At 34.9% G+C, this 20,103-nt stretch overlaps 2 protein-coding genes across 4 annotated transcripts in view; one reads left to right on the top strand and one right to left on the bottom strand.

The window, feature by feature from the left end:
- jak1 (Janus kinase 1) overlaps positions 1–8,073 on the bottom strand; it is a 38,485-nt gene extending 30,412 nt beyond the window's left edge. The window contains exons 1-2 of one of the 2 annotated variants that reach the window (XM_044128184.1): positions 7,850–8,073; positions 7,079–7,316 (exon numbers count right to left, since the gene is read on the bottom strand). The gene's annotated coding sequence lies outside the window, so the exon portion shown is untranslated. Of the gene's footprint in view, positions 1–593; positions 893–7,078; positions 7,317–7,849 lie in introns of those variants that run through there. The other variant, XM_044128183.1, reaches the window with a different exon arrangement.
- Positions 8,074–10,243: 2,170 nt separating this feature from the next.
- On the top strand, positions 10,244–19,983 carry ak4 (adenylate kinase 4). Of its 2 annotated transcripts, none has more exons than XM_044128921.1 (6): positions 10,244–10,650; positions 10,834–10,981; positions 11,809–11,928; positions 14,616–14,788; positions 16,551–16,669; positions 18,170–19,983. In XM_044128921.1, the coding sequence occupies exons 2-6, from the start codon at positions 10,840–10,842 to the stop codon at positions 18,294–18,296; spliced, it is 681 nt and encodes a 226-aa protein (XP_043984856.1). In that variant the 5' UTR covers positions 10,244–10,650; positions 10,834–10,839; the 3' UTR covers positions 18,297–19,983. The 2 variants fall into 2 exon arrangements, with proteins under 2 accessions (XP_043984856.1, XP_043984857.1); XM_044128922.1 differs by having other exon boundaries at positions 10,267–10,660.
- The last annotated feature ends 120 nt before the right edge of the window (positions 19,984–20,103 follow it).

Raw genomic sequence — 20,103 nt, 5'->3', positions numbered from 1 at the left:
CTTTAATTATAGGATTAGTATAGAGGTAAAGTAAAACCAACAGAGCATTTCTAACTATGTATGGAAAGTATTACATTCCAGTCACAAAACATCATTTCCATAAGCTGAATTTCTGTGTAGCCATCTCAAAATAAAAAATAAAGTAAAAACATATTTGTATTTTAGCCAGGAATGTAATGTAACAATGTATACCAGGGTGAAGTGAATTTTCAACATTTGTTTTCACTTTCAAATTTTATAATTTTACACAACAAAAAACCGAACAGTAATAAACCCAGAATTCAATTCTTCACACCTTCTCTAAAATATGGATTGTCATTGAATTTATCAATGTGCTATATGCTAACTGTAGATATTCAGGAAAAAAGGTTAACCGTGCATGAATACGTTATCTGCTTTCAGAGCAGACAGAAAATGGACGGAGTGATCGAAAGTAGATTTGTTAGCTAACCTTAGCTTGTTAGCGTGTTAGATAGCAAGGTTGTAACAAAGCAATAAAGGGGAAAGAGAGATAACGCGTGGGTGTTTCTCAACTGACAAAAAGACACCGGCTATTTCCATTGGAAACATTAAATAAACTGACATTTACTCACCTAAAGAGCTTCGCCAGTGTGGCAAGTTACTTCCTTTCGTTTAGTCGTACATTAGTTAAAACCATTCGACGGAGTTTCTGCTTTTCTCAGCGGCTTTCGTGTGTCCGTTTTCATCGGTTTGATTCGAAAACCTGCTTCCAATATATTTCCGTATCCAGACAGATGAATATCGAAGGTTGTTTTAATATTGGGTAGTCAATTGAAGACTCACAAACGTTCTTCACCGACTGCTATCCCTTCCTGACAACTAACAACCCTTTCCCGAAAGTTACGCATAGCTGGCCGTAAAACTCCGCTGCTGATTGGCTAATACACCAGTGAATCACGTAAGCAATATTAACCCTTTAAACAGAGAAACTCGTTGAAAACGTTGATTTTTGAAGCTTTTGCACTTTTTTAATGACAACCAGTGTTCAATAAGCTGTTCAATCACCTGTTTACAAAGACATAAATTATTATTATTATTATTATGATTATTATTATTATTATTATTATTATTATTATTATTATTATTATTATTATTATTATTATTATTATTATTAATAATAATAATAATAATAATAATAATAATAATAATAATAATAAAAACATTGAGAATATGCAGTGAAGTAACTTTACAGATGAACATTCTGGCTTTAGTAAACATGCCCTATACTAATTGGAAAGAATATTGTAGATTTTATATTCTGCCTTTTATAGATTAAAACAAGGGGGAGTTAATATGATTTTTATTTATTTATTTTAATAATCAGGCTGTTTCCTTGGGTAGCCTGCCTGCAGTTGGCTCTTTAACAAGACATGATTCTTAAACCTTCCTAGTTTTAAGATAGCTTTAACCATGGGCAGAGCTCTTTGTGATAAGAAATATTTCTAAATGACTGAATTAGTTCCTCTTCTAAGCAGGGAAAACTGCATCATACGTTTTTGCATCCAGTTGTCTTGCAGTGTGCAGCAACATGTTGATTAAGGTAAGTGTTGTGATACTTTGATAAATAAATTAATGCATACACTGTTTTTTGCAATAACTTCTTATTGTTTTCTTGTAAATAGTCTTCTGTTTTTCTGTGCAAAAGTATACATATATTTCACATTTATTAATTATTCTTCTCAGTTTATTTCTGAGCTTGCAATTTTTAATAAAGTACAGTATTTTTTTCTTACATTGTAAAATTGCTTTTACTGTAAAGTCTCTTATTCTTATTTTTCAATCTTAGTTTGAATATGCATGCTTCCATTTACTTTTAACTTGCTGCTGGTCTACTGGAATTTATGTACTGTGTGACAAATGAAGGATATTTTTATTCTATTCTATTCTAACAATTGCACTTTGGCTTCAGTAAGAGAAATCTTTGGATGCCTTGATATCCAGCACACCATTAATTCCAACTTTATATGACAATTTTATTCAAATCTGGGGTTTTTTCTGGCCATGCCATTTAACTTTGCCATGTGACAAAAATGCATCTTCATCATTTTGATAGACTACTTCACCTTCATCTGATGGAATTACTTCCAAAAATGTTCAAACATGTTAATCGCCACTTGTGCACTTACTATTTATAACAACTTTCATTTGCTTTGCTCCTTCACTTGACATTCAGCTCCACATCATCAATATCTTTGGGAACCTGCTGGCTTTCCTCAGGTAGCCATATATGTCGGAAGAACAGAGGGGCAACTAAATATACTTGAATAATGTCAAAAAGTGAAGTTTGAACTGTCAGCTCGAGAACAAAAACTTTTACTTTAGACTATAGCATGTATAAAGTTCCCCAGTCTGATCTTTGTGTAAATCAATAATAGTAATTTTCTAAGTGACGTAAAGAATTACCATATCTTATAACTAACAAGTTGAATAAATAAACAATAGACTTTTACACAGAAAAAAAATTGAGTAATGAGGGGTTGCTATTCATCTTTGCCATTCCATGGGTGAGAAATCATTAAGGAAGCTCTTCCAGGGCTTTTGCCATAGATATTTAAAAAATATTTTAGATTATGTTCGATGTTACAAGGTAACATCCTATTCATTGATTGCATTTGCAAAAACCTTAAATATAAATACCATAAATTCCTGTAAATTTGGCAAGTCAGAAACTATATCCAAAATCTGGTTAAACACACTTGTTTTCCTCTTTATTTTTGCTTGAATGGCAGTCAGTATAAAATCTTCAGCAATATCTGTCAGAGACAGTGCTGCTTCATTGTGTCCGTATTCTATTTTCAAAGGCTACTAATAGGAAATATAGAACATTACCATTAATGAGTCACAGAGGTATAAAAATGGAAGATTGGTTCTCTTTTAAAAACTCAGCAAGTCAATTTTATGTGTGATATTGTAAGAGTGAAAATTGGAGTTAGGTAAATGTCAAATGTTTTGGAAATGTTTTATTGTGAAAGGCTCCCCGGAAGGAAGCTGGGAAGAGCGAACGTTGGGATACGGCGGAGTGCGGTAATGGCTGGGTAGCGGAGAAGAAATTAAATGTTCAACATTGAGAAAGAGCTCAATTGTTTCTGTGGTTTATTCTACAAAGGAGAATCACAGTACTTGGACACCCACGAGTCTTACAATATCACAAAAAGTGAAAATAAAGAATTAGAACAAATAGAAAACAAGAAAGTTATTTACTGTGAAGAGCTTTACATATCTATTCTTATAAGTTTTTTTAGTTTTCTTTTTTTCTTACAAAAAATAATTTGTCAGGTTAATTAATAATATTAGATGACTTTGAATCCGCTAGTTGTCTTAATCTTGTGACAGACTGCAGCCCAACAACTTCCTTGTTAATGTCATAAAAATGAAACAACAGCGTCAGCTGTGTCTTGTGTCCTGGTTAGATGGATTTCCAGCTAACCAAATTAGCACAAACATCATTCTGTAACTTAAGAGCATGTTTGTGAATTTGTAGGGTTGGGAATAAAAAGGCTGTTGACCTGTTGAACTACACACTGTCATGCATCTTAATTTTAGATTGTGTTAATATCTAGTAATAACATCAGAATGATCTTTAGATCACTTTGTGGAGAATTAACATCTCATTCTGTTCCAGAAATTCTGTATGAAATTGTCAAAATAATCATCTCTGTATTCATAATTTCTTTTTCTTTTATTGTTTTATTTATTTATTTATTTTTTTTATACAATTTCTGCCATCAAAATCATAAAACCATAAAACTTTATATTTTGTAGGGATTTCACATAAAAGACTAAGTAGAGCACAACTTTGAAGTAGATAATGCAGAAAAATGACGTGGTCCTTCACTGTACCTATTAGTCGTAATTAACTATAAGGGAGAGCTGAATAAAGCTATATATATATAAAATGAATTGTACATTGTATATAATTTATATTTACAAAAACCTTTTAAAACTATCTATCATTTTTTTCCATTGTTTTGCAATTATGCACTACTTTAAGTGGGTCATTAAAATTTCAATAAAATACATTTGCTTGTAATGTTTGTGGTGAAAAGTTGAGAAAATGGGGGAAAATAAGAATTTGGCCAGAATAAATGAGGTTCAATTAAACAAAATGGACAATTTGTTATATGTTTGCATTGTCTTTCCCCTCCCTCTTTTAGTCAAAGTGGAACAGTTTACCAGATGACATCACTGCAGCAGATAACTTTGTGTGAGTCATCCGGTGTCCCTTTCCAGCAACATATAGGGAATGAACAAGTGGTAAATGAACAATCTACTTGTCTTCATGCATCAATAGAAAAAGGTCCTGAAAGTTCCTCATAAGATAACAGAGAACCAGTTTGTGTCAGAGAGGGACTGCCCACATCCCACAACACAGCAGTAACTCGTTGCTTTTTACGAAAGGAAGTGTGAAGAAGAAAATCCCCCTCAAACTGATCCTGGACACTAATGACAAATTAACTTTTAGAAGCGACTAGTACTGTAGTGTATCATTATTCAAGGCATGTATGGTGGCTTTCTTTCAGGAGATAATAACTCACTTAACAAGTGTGAAATTCACTTGACTTTTAGATTTAGCTGTCAAAAAATGTCCTTCACCGCAAAGTGTCATGTTATCACATGACTCTGAGTAAGAAAAACATGCGGCTCGAAGCACGATTAGCTGATTGAGGTTAGTGTGAGAGAAAAACAAAACATATATCATGACTCCTGAGGGGATTTCCACAACCTATCAACACTGTGTACCCTTTCAGTAAAAAACACAACTAATGACAGGTGCAGAGTAACCTTCAGATGAAAAACATGACTCAGATGAGTTTTAAAAAATATTTTGCAGCCCTAATATTTTTAGAAAAGTATCCTATGGTTTGATTATTCTGATATAGCTACTGACGTATACAAATGTATTGGCCATCCCACAAACATATGCACATTGGTAGTAATTAGTGATTTATAGAGAAAAAAATAATAAATTATTTTGTTTTGATATTTTGCAGAAGTGTGTAAAATTATTGTTGAATGATAGAGAAAATCATTTTTACTTGCTTTTTTTTATAATAAAACTAGGTTTTTCACATTTTTGATCACATAAATATTGACCTATTAATCAACACAGCAAACATTCGTTTTCAAAGATTTTATAGATGTTAAAGACAAATCAGTGCAACATAATTGAATACGAAGAAATGCGATGACACTGTAGCTCCCCCTGTTGACAGAAATGCAGAACACATGTTCAGAACCTGGTTAGGGCAGAGCCCTCTGACCACCATTGTTCTATATATAACCTCTGCTAGATGAAATCATACTTTATGTTAAAGCCTGAATGATATTTGCTTTTTTGACATTTAATAAATTATCTATGGATATGCTTATGATATTTGTATGTTTATTTCTAAGACATCAGTGTTGCTCCGAAGTTGATAACTCTTGAGAAGATAATTATTGCTCAAATGTACATTTTTACATTCATCTATGCATATTATTTAATTGTGCACCCCTTAGCAATATGGAAAACAAGTAACCTCAAACTTGGCATCACTTTGCAATAAAGAGTATGAAGACAATGACATAGCCACATCTCCATCCTAGCCCTTAACCTCAAGCACTCGAGTTGTAACAACAACTTTAGCATATGTTTATAGTTTGTAAGTATGTGCAATACCTTACTGTGGTCGTTTTATGGCAGTTTACAAATAATGTTGGTGGTATTTGTTTTAATTCTATGGCTAGCATAAAAAGTCCCACTGTTTGCATGTTGAAACTGAATTGTTTACTTACTTTACTCAGGTACAGTTGGTTGCTCAGACTGTGATAAATTTTAAAATGAATAATTCTTCATTTTTCAATGAGATTATTTATGATCTGGCAGAAAACACAATTAAATGAAATTAAAATAATGTTGTGAATAAAGACACAGAGACTTACATTGTCCTGTTAAAACTTTTTTAATGATTTAATACAGAAAGATTTACATATTTACTGTTCCTCACCTGCTGTTTGCTGCACCAGTGTCAAGTTGGCAGCCATCCTTCAGTTATCACAGTACTGTACCTTCGATGGGGACAGCATCAGCACTGTGATAACTGAACCAGGGCAGCCTGTCAAGTCTGGAAGCATCGGTGGCCCCACTCCTTTTGTCACCGTCATGTTAGTCAGCACATTGCACAACAATATGCCTGTTTGTTCTTTTTAATCTGGACCATAAACAGCACAAGTAAACAGAATAAACGCAGATACAAAAAAACTAATTTCAGAAGATAACCAATGGCCCCTGAGCTACACCCAAGTGATAGTGTCAACATATATCCACTTACATCAGAATATTAGATATTCTATAATATTTCAAAAGTTTTTATTTAAATGTTAATATAGAAGTTAATATATAAAATTAATTAACATTAATATATATAAGTACAGACTTTCACTCTCATTTATTTTATATATTTGTTCAGCACAGAACAAATATGTAAAATAAGTATAGAATTGGAATGTAATCAACAATTTTTAAAGAAAATAAAAAAATTGTTTTCATTAGAACATCTTTTTAACACGTTTAAAAATGTATGTATTCATCTTTACTTTCCTTTATTATGCCGCAGCAAGTATGTACTACTTTTTACTCTCTATTCTTTAACTAATGCTAACTTTAAATTACCTTTTTGCTGATATGGGAATTGAGAAAAATAAATTTGCCATGCCTAAAATAGTTTTTATCCTATTTTACCTTTTTTCTTGAGAATTTTCTAACTTAACCCCACGATTCTGAAACACAAACTTGAAAAATATTCCACTAATTATGAGTTCAGGTATCATTCAAGGGCGGAGCTTAGAGTGAACAACAGCCATTCGATAAATGCCACTATGAAGGACTGTATAATAACTAACTAAACGTAGGCATACATAAAATTGTAAAGGCGTGAAAACGGCTTATTGAGTTGATTATTAATGTTTTCACTTCATGTAAAACTAAAACAGGTGACGTTTAATTTTTTTCCCCTCCCTACTTCTCCCTACTCTTGCAGGGGCCACAGACAAACTACTGTGTATTATTCATACCAACCACAAGGCCGAGTGACGTCAGACTTGTTATGATTCTTGTCTCGGGCTCCACCCCTTCCTGGCGCGAGACGCATCTGGAGCAGTCGGTGCGCGGCGCTGGCCCACGTCGCGGCCCCTCCTCCCTTCGTCTTCGGTCCGCCTTCCTGCACTTCATGTAAACAACTCCATTAGCTCCGCAGCACAGGATTCTGGCCAAAACGCTTCGTGTCAGACGTGGGCAACGAAGGCAACATGTGCAACTAAAACAGAGAGAGGCATTAAGCACACTGTCAGGGTTCAGTACAGCACAGCATTCTCACTATCCTCAGTGATGTAGACGGAGACCCTGTGATGGAAGCGCGTCCGTGTTGCGTAAACGCTCAATGTAAATAACAGAAGAATAACAGTCTCATAACAGCCACTGTAAAGCCACCCCTCTATGATACGTGTACTAATAATAAGCAAAGCAGGATAACTGCCGAGGCTTGTTGCTGCTCGCTATTAAAAAGAAAATAAAGATGTCTAAATATAGGTTTAGCACAGTTGCTTCTTATAACTACACAACACTAACACTATTTTCAACTATTCTAACTAAATGCTAAAGAGTGATTAAATAGCTGTGCAAGGCTTGCAGTGAATACTGTTGAGCCAAACGTTAACGCCCAGCATTGCACACACACCCCTTTTTTTCTGAGCAAAAACAAAACGCATGCGGTTCGATCCAAATATATATATTTATTTCTAATTACATTCAACTTCCTTTAAATCTGTAGCACTAAAGGAGCAAACTTACCTGTAAGCCACTGGTTTAATTTCCCGTGTTTACATGAATATTTTTAATGACGCAGCAAGACCACACAGAGCAACGTGATTGTCGCCATTTTTTGTTGTTATTGAATTCTTCAAAGCCATGTGACAAAAGAAAAAAGAAACACGTATCAAGATTTTAGAAGAAGCTTTCGATCACAGCGGGAAAAACTCGTTAGAATAAAAAAAGGTTAATCTTCCGAGTTGTTTGTCTGATGGATTAGTCTGGGTTACTCCACTGACTGAAGACTGGAGGCTGTGCGCAATATTTGACAGCTTCGGGACGCTGCCGCCGCCGTATGGCTCGCAACAAGTACTCACTGGATTCCTGCCGTCCGCAAATGACATCCGACTCATGCTTCGGTTTTTTTCCCTTTCTTTGCGCCTCCTGCTTGCAAAGCAACAAAAATAAAAATCTACTGACTTTATATAATAAATTCTCTGATCTTGTGAAGACTCTGTCAACAAGTGGCAACATCTAAGAAAAGCTGAGTTTCGGATAGAATCCTCAATTACTGTCTAATCACAGTCGCATCCTAATAGAATAACATTGTAAAGACTAAATCATAACACAGCGTGTATTTCAAGGATTATGGGTTGAAACTAATAAAGTATGGTATTCTAACTTACACCGACAGCCTGAAAATGTAAACTTCTGCAAACAGCCAAAAAGATAAGCATATTCTTCAAAAACCTAAGAAATATATATAGAAGCACTAAAACAGTGGAAGATATACCACTTATAAATGTCTCATTGCATCATTTTAAATCTATTTCAATTATAAAATTAAACCAATATAAAGAATTTAAAATTAGTTTATCTAAATCATAAATAAATTCAAAAGTAAACTCATTAATTACAATCTGTGTGAAGTAAAGGGTTCCCTGCTGGTTTAATGGCCCTAAACAAAAGCTTACATTTTTGCTTCACCAATCTGTAATTGGTGAAGCTATTGTGGAAGATGTGTGCATTTCTTGGAACCTATTTTCTTTATGGAGAAATAGGGTCTGGACTTGTTTTAAATGTCTATACATGTGATTTTGAATGAAACTGTAAGACAGGGGGTCTTACAGTATAATTTTGGAATTTGCTTCATGATGTTCCTAATTATTGATTGATGTCTGATCTTAATTTAAAATTTGTAGCCATGTACATGTAATAACAGATTACAGTTACCTCAATAAAGGTTTAGAAGCAACATTTTGGAGAACTGTGCAATAAAATTTCACTTGAATTTAAAATAAAAGTTATCTGAAAACCAACTAACATTCTGTGGTGCATCAGACAACTTCTATGTGTATGTAGGAGCAGCACCTTATCTACAGCTTAGAGGAAATGGTTTGATAAACTCATCAGTAAGGCCAGCTCTGACCTAGAGTGCCCATTGATTCACTGCGGTGGGGAGACAGAAGAACTTTAACTAAAATAACATCACTGTTGGATAATGTCTCCCACCCTATTCATGAAGTCGTGACTGGATTGGAAAGTTCCTTCAGTAACATACCGCTGCATCCTAGGTGTACAAAGGAGCATTATCTTAGATTCTTCCCCTTAGCAGCTTTAAAAACTTTATAACTGTCAATACTCCTGACGAACTCAATATGCGTTTTCATCCTGATTGTTATTTTCACAGTTTTATCATGACAAATAACATTCAAATAACAACACACACACATGCATACACACACACCCATGCACCCCCACCCCACACATACATATATGTATATAGTTCTCTAATGACTTGCTCTGAGTTTCCTAACTTTGTGTGATTCCTCATTATCATACTGACCTTTGATTGCTGATATCACCTGTATTTCCCCATTCTGAAGCAGTATTCTAAATTGTTATTATTGCTAATATACTAATATGACAATAGTAATAATACTATTAGTTTGAATCAATTCATCGAAATTTAATTGCAAGCAAAACAAGATTTAACAAGACAAAGCAAAACTAAAAACCATAAAATAGAAAACAAAAATACAAGATACAGAATGACTTCAACTATCAAAGGGATTCTAATATTCAAAATGTTAACAATTTGATGCAGAAAGATGTGTATCAGTGTGGTGGTTCTGCTTTTAATGTTCAGAAGGAGGAATTTTACTTGACAAAACAGAAAAATAATCAATAACCTTATGTTTGTCGCTATTATTGTGTTATTTCCTGATGTTGTTTTTATTCTTTTTTCCATATAAACTATAATTTTATGATTAAAAAAAAAATTAAAACTGTATTATTTAAAAAAAAAAATAAAATGTATGATAAAATAAATGCTAGTTGAAACACCGGGTACCTTCTGTTTCACTTCCTGTTGCCAATACCGTGTTCCAATGAGAGGAAGTGACGTAGACAATACCGGAAATATTACAAAGTTTTTTTTTCTGCCATTGTTTACGTTTGGTCTTCTCTCTATTTTGTCTTATTTGGAGCTTTCGCGCTCGATTTACTGTGTTGCTATGTTACATTTAAATGAATGAGTTGTAAAACCAACTTAATCATCTAATTCTCTTACTTATATAAACTGTTTCCACTGTATTAAAAAACTACAGTAACCAGTTTGCCCAGCGATGTAAACCCATCCGCATTTTTTCTGGATGATGCGCGCAAAAAAGTAGGGCGTTGTGGAGACTCTCTCATTCATTCGCGGAGGACAACTTCTGTTCTTAAAGACGCAGGGAGCGACCCACGTCCACAGGAGCGAAGGAGGGAAAAGAAAAAAAAGGCGTTTTGACTTAATTCCTGTCCAAAAGGGGAAGAGTTCCGCTGCACGCAAAGAGAAGGCAGTGCGTAAAGGTCCACACGATTCCACTGACAAGCTAAAATATAGTTCTTAACCGTTGTTTTTGTTGTTCAAGTGTGCAGTAGAATACAAATTACTGGTACTTCTGGTGCAAACCTAAATCTGGAGCATCTCCTACACTTTTATATATATATTTTGTGACATTGGGAACTCTTTTTTATTGTAGCAAGATATGGCCAAGCTTTTGCGTGCTGCTGTTTTGGGTCCACCGGGATCTGGAAAAGGCACGATCTGCAAGAGGATTGCACAAAGCTTTGGCCTGCAGTACCTGTCCAGTGGCCACTTTCTACGCGAGGGTATAGCAGCCAACACAGGTAGGAAAGCCAAAACAACATTTAAGTGGTGACAACAGGATGAGCCTACCCAAAATTAGTCATTTTCGCTAGTCTTTCGCAATGTGGGGGGTTTCCACTCCAATAATAATATAATTTTGGAATAAATAGGGCAGATATTGTTAAAGAAAACTTCAAAATAAAAATAAAAACTTTAAGGGGTCATACTTGTTGTTTGTTTTGCTTGTTTAAGAAATGACTACTTGACTTAATAGCTGCAGCAAGTCCACAGCAGCACTCAAAACAAGCAAAAAAACAAACAAAACTGATTGACCATTCTGGTGTTCACAAGACTTTATGGAAGTTTGTTCTTAATTAAAAATTTATTTAATCTCTCAAAATTGTCTCATGTATTTCGAATTAATTTCCACCTAGAATTGCTTAGATTCCCAACAAGGTATAAATAATACGACACAAAAGTTTGGCATAAAGAACTTAAGAAAGTTCTAATCTTTCTCTGTTTTTTTTTTTTTTTTTTTTTTTTCAGCTCAGTTGAATGATGTTTTTGTTGAACTCTGGGACTCAGTGGAAGTATTAATGGTCCGTTCCGGATCTGCAGCTCATTTCCACCAGCAAAATGCTGTTTATTTATGTCATTTGATGCAAAATGTTTGACTGGTTTCCTGCAGCTTCCATCATAAACTTAAAAGGTTGCATTGACAGTAACAGAGACTGGTGGTGATGACGAATCCAACAAGCTCGGCTCTATCTTGTCCTGCTTTTTTCCCCTTTTCTTTTTTAAAATCTTCAACATCAGAAACAGAAACAAATACGCTGTGCTCTATGTTTACTTGGCTGTCATGTGTCAGAGGCTGGCATGCTGGCGAAGACCTACATAGACAGAGGCATGCTGGTGCCTGACCAAGTGATGACCAGATTGATGCTGCCCAAACTGGAGCAACTGCGGAACCACAGTTGGCTACTAGATGGTAAGAAAGCTTATGTTTTTGCTACTTTTGCTTCTGCTTACTCAGTTCCACTGATGCACAGGGGGGGGGGGAAAGCAGAACTGTACATAACCGTTTCAGTTTCTAGTCATGATTCATTGTAATGAAAGATTTTTTCTGTCATGCACTATGAAGGTAGTTCTGAGAACTGCCAGCTAACCCTTAAAGCTGATTGGCCCAACCAAATGCCACCCCTCAGAACCCTTCAGGGAATTGCAAATTTATAAGCAGGACCACATGCAAACACTTCATAAACAAGTCTGACCATGGACATTGCCACTGAATCTGAGTCATTGTGTAGAAAAGTTTATTTAAATTAAAATCTCAAAAACGTTACCAAGTTTAATCATGTCTGTGCTTATAAAAATAATAGTTTGGATAAAGACTAACTGACTTAACGTTATTACGCATAGCCCCTTGTACCTTTGATGTTTTGACAAAGCAGTAATCATTCACAGTGCTGGCTGGAAGAATATGTTTTAACACAGAAAAAGTAGATTCATAGGAAAAGAAGAAAATAATGTTTGGCCAGTTTGATTTCAGCTGGTATTTTATTTCCAAACTTTTTTATTGAATTGCTATTGCAGTGAATTTGTCTCATATTGTAGTTTCCGTAACCAGTTTTACCTGGTTATGGAGTGCTGCACTTGTAGTATCCTGTGACATTTTTTGAGCTGGATTTGAACTTCATGACCCCTCAGGAACCAAGCCAGCCTTAAACTTTAATGTTTACTTTACTGTCCTTCTCAGCTCAGATGAGGCTTTTCAGTAGACTTTTTTTTCTGTTCTTTTTCTAACGGCTCTGCAACCATTTCCTTCACAGCAGCTCTTTGTAACTTTGGCCAATAATGATAAAGATCTGAGAAATGTTTTTAAGAAAGGCTAGTTCTAGGGGCCTCGCTGTGTTTTTTCCATGCTATTTCATGCTATATTTGGATAAGATTTACTAAATAGACTGGCACTCATGCTAGAAGGACTTCTTTTTAGTTCTATCATTTTGTCATCATTTTGACAATAATATTCAAAATATTATTTTGTTGTCTTCTTTTAAAACTTTGAAAATATTATTGTTGTAGATATAAAGTTGTAGTCATAAGCATATTAAATAATGTTAAATATATATTAACAATATTCAGTACAGGTAAAATCCCTTGACACCTTGCTCATGCAGTTTATTTCTCAGGATAGTAAAAGAGTTTCTCAAACTGTAGTGATTATTGATGATGTATTCCAGTTATCTTTGACTTTTGCTTTGAATTGTGAGCAGCCAGTCCTTCTGCAGGAAATATCAGGGTTCCCATCCAGTCTGGAAGAGTCTGGAATATAATTTAAATATTTTTTATGGCAAAGTGTTGAAAACAATGAAAGGGAGTAGGGAGAGATGGGGATTTTTGTACTCGTTATTCCCTGTCTAGTCATGTTGTCAGACTGTCCATTCAACATCAGTCATTTTGCTCACTGATTGTGTATTTTTCTTTCAACTATAAGCAAATTCATTTCTTTTATGCATTCCTTTCTGTATCTGGTTCAAACAGTTTACATGTTTAGAGTCTGATTACTATTGAAATCCCATGAATCCATATTGACACTTTGAATTTATACTTTTAAAATGGGCTAAAAAAAACAGTGGACTCTGGGAATTGTAGTCTGGAAAAGTATGGAAACTTTGAATTTGGAAACCAACACTCTGAAAGTACGTTACGAAAACAAAGCAGGTGCAACTCTTGAACTTACTGACCTTAATTGTAACATCTAAATCCATGCAGCTTAAATAGATCTCAATAAATATATGTAAAAGATTCCTTGTTGATGTGTCACCATTCTTGTTAAATTGGGCTTGTCTGTAGTGGTTGGGTGTGGCGGAACATTTGTCATCATGGCCATACAGCATCAATACTGGAGAAATAACTAGGCTCATTGTTTTAACATACTTTGCATATGGAACCACACACCCACACATACACAACACACACAAAAAAGAAAAGAGGTGGATGTGACATTTTCATTCTTAAACTTTACCCTCTGTGGTGGAGAAACCTGCAGAACATTGATGAAAAAAACTTTAATGTTTAAACATTGGATCTGGAATATAAACAAGTAAACAATTAGTCGAGAGACGATACAATTCCAGGTCAGAAAAGCAAAAATGAATTAAAGATGATCTGATTTCCAATGCCTGCAGGGTCATATCAGTATATTAGAACATCAAAGCAAAGTGACTGTATCTATTGAAAAGCTCACAATATAAATTCAAAGCTATTATTGTCATATGCACAGTAAAAAAAATATTTTCTTATAAAATAAAATTCTTACTTTCTTGACCACATTGGAAACCAAAAATATTACATTTAGGTATAAAATAGATAAGTAGTCAAAGAAAATAAAGCATGCAAAAAATAGAAATATAAACTGTGCAGAAATATAAACTACGCAGAATACACACAGTGTACACATTTGTGCAGATAATGTGCTACATCATCATAGTTTGAACTCATAAAATTAGGAATTACTCGTTCATAATTTGCCTGTTCAAATTAAAGTCATAAATCACAACTTGTCAAATGCAGCAGTGTGTTTTGAGGGAAAATAAACAAGGTGTGTGTAATCATAAAACACAGCTTGTAATGACAACTCAGCATTTCTTGATTCTCCCTCTGAAATGTGTCCAGGTTTCCCTCGTACCCTGACGCAGGCACAGGCCCTCAACAGCCTCTTTCAGATGGACCTGGTCATCAGCCTCAACATTCCCTACGAGACTCTGAAGGATAGGCTGAGTGACCGCTGGGTCCACCCTGCCAGTGGCAGAGTTTACAACATGGGATTCAACCCCCCTCGAGTTCAGGTATCAAACATGTAAAAGTGAGCCCTTGCTGGCAAAGATTCAAATCCGCAGCCTGTTGTTTCCTCACACAGATTGTATTGGCATTTTTCAAAGCTGAGTAGAACTTAGAGTTCATAGTGATTCAGCAAAAACACTCAAAAAAGGGGGGCAGCAGGGGAAAACACAGCCATAGTCTCATTACTCCTGAAGTAACGCTCACTCTTCATTCTTTATACTGCAGAGAAATGGTTACTGTAATTCTACAGGTGTTGATGTTCAGAAGTTTAGAAGCTCATCATATTCTAACATGTATGCAGAGTGGAAAGGTTGTACAGCGTGTGATTTTAAAAGCAAGAATTGGTTACAATTTATGTGGAATTCCTCTAATTCACATTCATACCAACTCAAACATATACATATACTCACTGATAAAATTAAAGCTAGATATTTGTATATGTTCTACTTAAGGACCCATTATCTGTTTTTCTCATACCTTAGTTTGAATTTAGTCAGACTAAGTTTTTGACAGCAACTCCCATTTTAGGTTATTTAGGTCTTAGCACAAATGATTTCTTTTAACATAAAACAGGCCAGGACACAACCCTAATGCACAGTCTGTATCTGGTTCCAGATGTTTTTTGTTCAATTATCAGCAGGGTTCCAGTTTAATTTGAACTAAATGTCTGAAACACTCTGCTTGGCTAAGTTTGAACTTCTTGGTTTCCAGCATGGATCTGGATGTTAAGAACCATCCTCAAACCTTCAGTAGTGTTGAAGTAGTTACTGAAGTAGAGTTGCAGAAGCTTCAAGTGATCCTAATTTAATTCTTTCCAAAGTCAAATTTCATGATTGCTTGAGAAAATTGTTGTGTTGCAACACCCATCTCCGCTCAAACTGTCAACCCTAAAATAGTATCGGTTAAAGTTATAAATGCTAGTAGGTTTTATAGCTATATTTGTACATATGGTTTAACCGTGGATGTAGATGGGTTTCCTAACAGTACAATGATACCAAACACATCAGAACTGATTTTGAAAAGCACAAGTCAGGCTAATATTAACCTTCTGGAACTGACCCAACCTCCAACCTGAAGAAACGTTATTAAGTATAATTTAAAAAAATAGGTTCATATCAGGGAAACAACAAATTTAAATTATGTCTACCAACTCTGAAAAGAAGATTGATCAAATTTCTAATAGAATTAAGCCAGACTCTGCTTAGTGATCGGAATGGAAAACTTGCAAATTCCAGCCTCCAAATATTAGTGGAGTTGTGTGTATATATTTGAACCTGTATGTATAATTTTGTCACGTATAGATCAGAGAAAATCCACAATAAATAAAAATTTTTATAGATGTTTTTCAGGCATTCAAGTACTAACATGTTTTAAATTTAAAGATTCTCAAAATATAGACAATAAATAAACTTTTTAAATAATATAAATTTAGTTTTAATGTAATTTAATGAGATGAGATTTAACTATTTACATTTAGGAGGCGAAAGAGATTTGATTCAGAATTTAGAATTTTTTTTTATAGAACTCCACTTTTGGAAGAAAACACAAAAAGTTATAAATAAAAAGGATTTTTTGTGATGTTCAGCTTGTAATTTTTTAGTTAATAGTTTTGTGATTATGGGATGTTTCCACTTGTTATATTTTTTGTATATAATGGGAAACATTTCATGTGAAAATATTTTTCAATTTGATGTAATTCTCTGCCGTGGAGGATTTAATAGACTGTTGCAGCTTTGAATTGTTATGACCTTGGCTTGTCCTCCTCAGGGTAAAGATGACATCACTGGGGAGCCACTGATTCAGCACGATGATGATAAACCAGAGGCCCTGATGGCACGACTCCGACATTACAAGGAATTGGCGAAGCCTGTTATAGATCTGTACAAGTAGGTTAAAAGTTGCTTTTTATGCTGAATTTGCAATTTGAAATCAGAATATCTTTTGTGTGAAGATTTTAAAGATACTCATATTTTCTGAAAATACTTATAAACTCTTGCTTTTCATACATCTAACTGATGGTATCATTAACTTACAAGAATCCTTATCTTAAGTAAGAATTATGTGCTTATTCTAATTATTGTCATAATAATAAAATTACAGGGAGTTAATTAAAGTGGCAGTATTTTGTGTTTTTCATACACATAGTGCCATTTTCTAGAAGTCTCAAGTAACTATGTTAACACCATTTGTTATAAAAATACCATATAAAATATGACTTAAAATAAATTTTTCTTCCCAATTTAACACCTAGAAATTGGGCCTCTGTCTCTTTAAAAACTCCTGCTCTTTCTGAAACTGCCTTCAGGAAGCCATCCCAACATCCCTCCTCTATTAACCTTTTAACAATGGTTATACCAGCATTTCATTGAGAAGTAGCTCCTATAATGAGCTCAGCATTTGCACAGTTCCACCAGATGTTTTCTAATTGCTGCTGGCTAGTCTGAAGGAGCTGAGTAGGGGAGACTTAGCAGAGGGCTGCTCTGCAAGGTGGAAGCTTGCTAGTTTGTAAACTGCAGTCCTGAAGAAGAGCTTCGTCTTCGTGTTCTCCCCACGTGTTTTGAACAGCTGAAATATTGCTGAGGGAGATTAAACGGTTTCACCAACAGTCATGAAAGAATCAAGGCGACACGCCACGTGTGGTTTTCATGAGGGAATAACATTATAACAAGATGTAAAGCTCAAAAAAGTCGTTTTTACATAATACTGCCCCTTTTTAAGATACCTCAAGAAATCGACAGGTACCAAAAAGATGATTTTCAGGGTGATTCAGCCTGATCAGCAACTGGACAAAAACTTAAAAATGTTCTCCTTTCTGGATAAAGAGTGAACGCATCACAGTAAGAATTACCAGGTCGGTCTGGCAAGGACAGTCTCAGAATGAACGTTGTTACTGAGTGATGGAGACCCAATGTTAACTTAAAGTATTAATAAGATGTTAGAAATGAAGTCATGGGAACAAAAATGTAGAAAATGTTTTATGTTTTATGTCTGCAATTAATTTATAATGAATAGCAGAGACATTTTAGCATATAATGGTTCAATGGAGTCCAGCAAAGTTGCTCTGTTTTACTTTGTCATGCTTTCAGCCTCTGTCATGAAACATTCTGAAAAATGCTAGAAGCAGGCAAAGCTGGTGATGAGTCCTCACCAAGACAGAAGGACACAACAAGTGAGACTGAGAAGCCCCTCCGGTTACAGGACCAACTCCTAACTCCTGTTTTTTTGGGTGTTTGGTTTTAGATTTTAATGAGAAACCTTAATTCCCATCTAAGTTCCTGTCAGTTTAAGTAAAACTTTTAGATGTCAAGAAAAGACTGTCTTTTACTTCATCTGAAATATTTTAATAGCCACAACCAATTTCTTCTACTTTTTTCATCTTCATTCAGAGCACAAGGAGTTCTGCATTCATTTTCTGGAACAGAGACTGACAGGATTTGGCCTTACATCAACTCTCTCCTCAGCACCAAGATGCACACGCAGCCGTCAGACGCCCATCCAACCCAAGCGCCCTGAGAAGAGACCACAGAGAAGAAAGAGGAAGGATTTTTTTTTTTACTTGCTCAAGTGAGATTCCAACAAATGCACTAGGACACAAATTGACATGTTGTTTGATTTTTATAAATGGTTGTTCGCAAACATTTCCAAGGCTTTCTACTTAAGATTGCCATGATTTCCTAATGATCACTTTGAAAAATATAGGTGTTTCTATGGGTTTTGAGAGAACTGTCTTTTCCTTTTCCTTTTCCTGTAGTTTGTGTGACTTTTCTTGTTTTCAATCATACCTGTGTACAGACTTTAAAGGCAGAGCAGAAAAAAGTAAATTCTTAATGGTAGCTCAAATATTTTCTATAAACCAAAAATTGAGAGGTGTGATATACACAAGTTACAACAAACCTTAAACAAAATGCTTTCTCAAGGCATATTTCCAAATTGAAAAAAACTGTTTCATCTCATGATAGTTTTTAGTAACCAGGCTAATCACAATTAGCAAACTAAGCCAATAACTGCATATTTTTATTAAAACACTGTTGCAACATTTTTGCTTGCAGTTTAAAGCAAACTTTGTGGCTGATTTACTGAGATACAGAAGCTGATACCGCAGCTATCACTGCCTTTCATTTGTTCAACAGCCATATTGCATTTTGGGACGATGACTTGGTGAGGCCCCTCTGACTTTCCAAGTAGGACTTCCAGTGAACATTCCATATGATTGCTTCAAACTTTAACCTGGAAAATTTGCTATCTTTTCATATTTGTGCCCCAACATGTGCCTGGTGACAGTTTGTTATGCAAGTCATTGGCTACAAATGTGCTGCCATGTTTTTCAGCACGTTTTTGACCTAAAAGAGCTCTGTGATTATGTATGCACTTGTTTCAGATGTATTGGGAACTGAGTGAAACTCTTTGGGTTTTTCTGCAGGTGTTAAAGCTAATGCCTTAAATGGTGTTACAATTCTTTAAATATACTAGTGTTGCCTTACAATTTCTTTCTATAAAGTTTATCATTTTTCTGTTGGTGCATATATAAAATATGACTTTTTGTTATGATACTGGCTCTGTTACAGTCTCTTTGGGGGTTCTTTTCTATGTACTATATCAATTGTCATTGCAAGAGTGTTGCAACTTTGCTGGCTTTGCTTTACAGCTACTTGCCATAAAGAATAGCTTTGGTTCCATCAGTTAAAGTTTGCCGTGTGTAATAACTTGGTAAAATATTCACCAATCTTAGCAGCTGACAAACAAAGATAAGTTTGAATTGTTTCTTCAGTTCTGTGACCTTATGGTTCTGCTTTTTAACCAAATGATGAAGTTCCAGCTTGAAGCTTGCAAATAGCAGATTTAAATCAGTGACAGGCTGTAGAGGACACAAACCTGGTTTTTTGTTCATGTTTAGGCTCTAAGGACAGTGGATTTTGGGTATTTTACTGTACGTTGTCTCTCTATAGATAGACCAAAGGAAAAGAAACTAGGATGAGAGCCGACATGGAGCAGCTTACTTAAAGCATAGCTTGCATGCTTTAAGTAAGCATGCAAGGTACGGCGTCTGAAATGAATTGTTGAGCAACTAAAGTGGTGAAACTACAATGCAACGCTACATAGCTTTTGTGTAAGGCCACAGAGACATTTCTGCCTTGTTTTCACATAATGTGGTTAAAATAAAGTTACATTTCAAGAACAATAAAACGTTTTTCGAAAGCATAACTTCTTGTGTGGTTAATCAAGTGAGTGTTGCAACTTGTGACATTGTTCCTTCCATATGTATAGTCTGTACACCTAAGCTGATTGTATTCTCTAAGTAAAACTCTACACACTCATTTGT

The sequence above is a fragment of the Gambusia affinis genome, linkage group LG10 (genome assembly GCF_019740435.1).
Source record: "Gambusia affinis linkage group LG10, SWU_Gaff_1.0, whole genome shotgun sequence".
Classification (NCBI taxonomy): domain Eukaryota; kingdom Metazoa; phylum Chordata; class Actinopteri; order Cyprinodontiformes; family Poeciliidae; genus Gambusia; species Gambusia affinis.
The sequence above is the reverse complement of the archived record's forward strand: the minus strand, read 5'-3'. Positions and strand labels throughout refer to the sequence as shown.

What these genes read in the sequence shown, in the direction of transcription:
- ak4 (XM_044128921.1), top strand. Translation starts at nt 10,840, where the DNA reads ATGGCCAAGCTTTTGCGTGCTGCTGTTTTGGGTCCACCGGGATCTGGA. An exon ending in GGGTATAGCAGCCAACACAG is followed by an intron (nt 10,982 to 11,808) that starts GTAGGAAAGCCA and finishes GTCATGTGTCAG; the next exon opens with AGGCTGGCATGCTGGCGAAG. An exon ending in CCTGTTATAGATCTGTACAA is followed by an intron (nt 16,670 to 18,169) that starts GTAGGTTAAAAG and finishes ATCTTCATTCAG; the next exon opens with AGCACAAGGAGTTCTGCATT.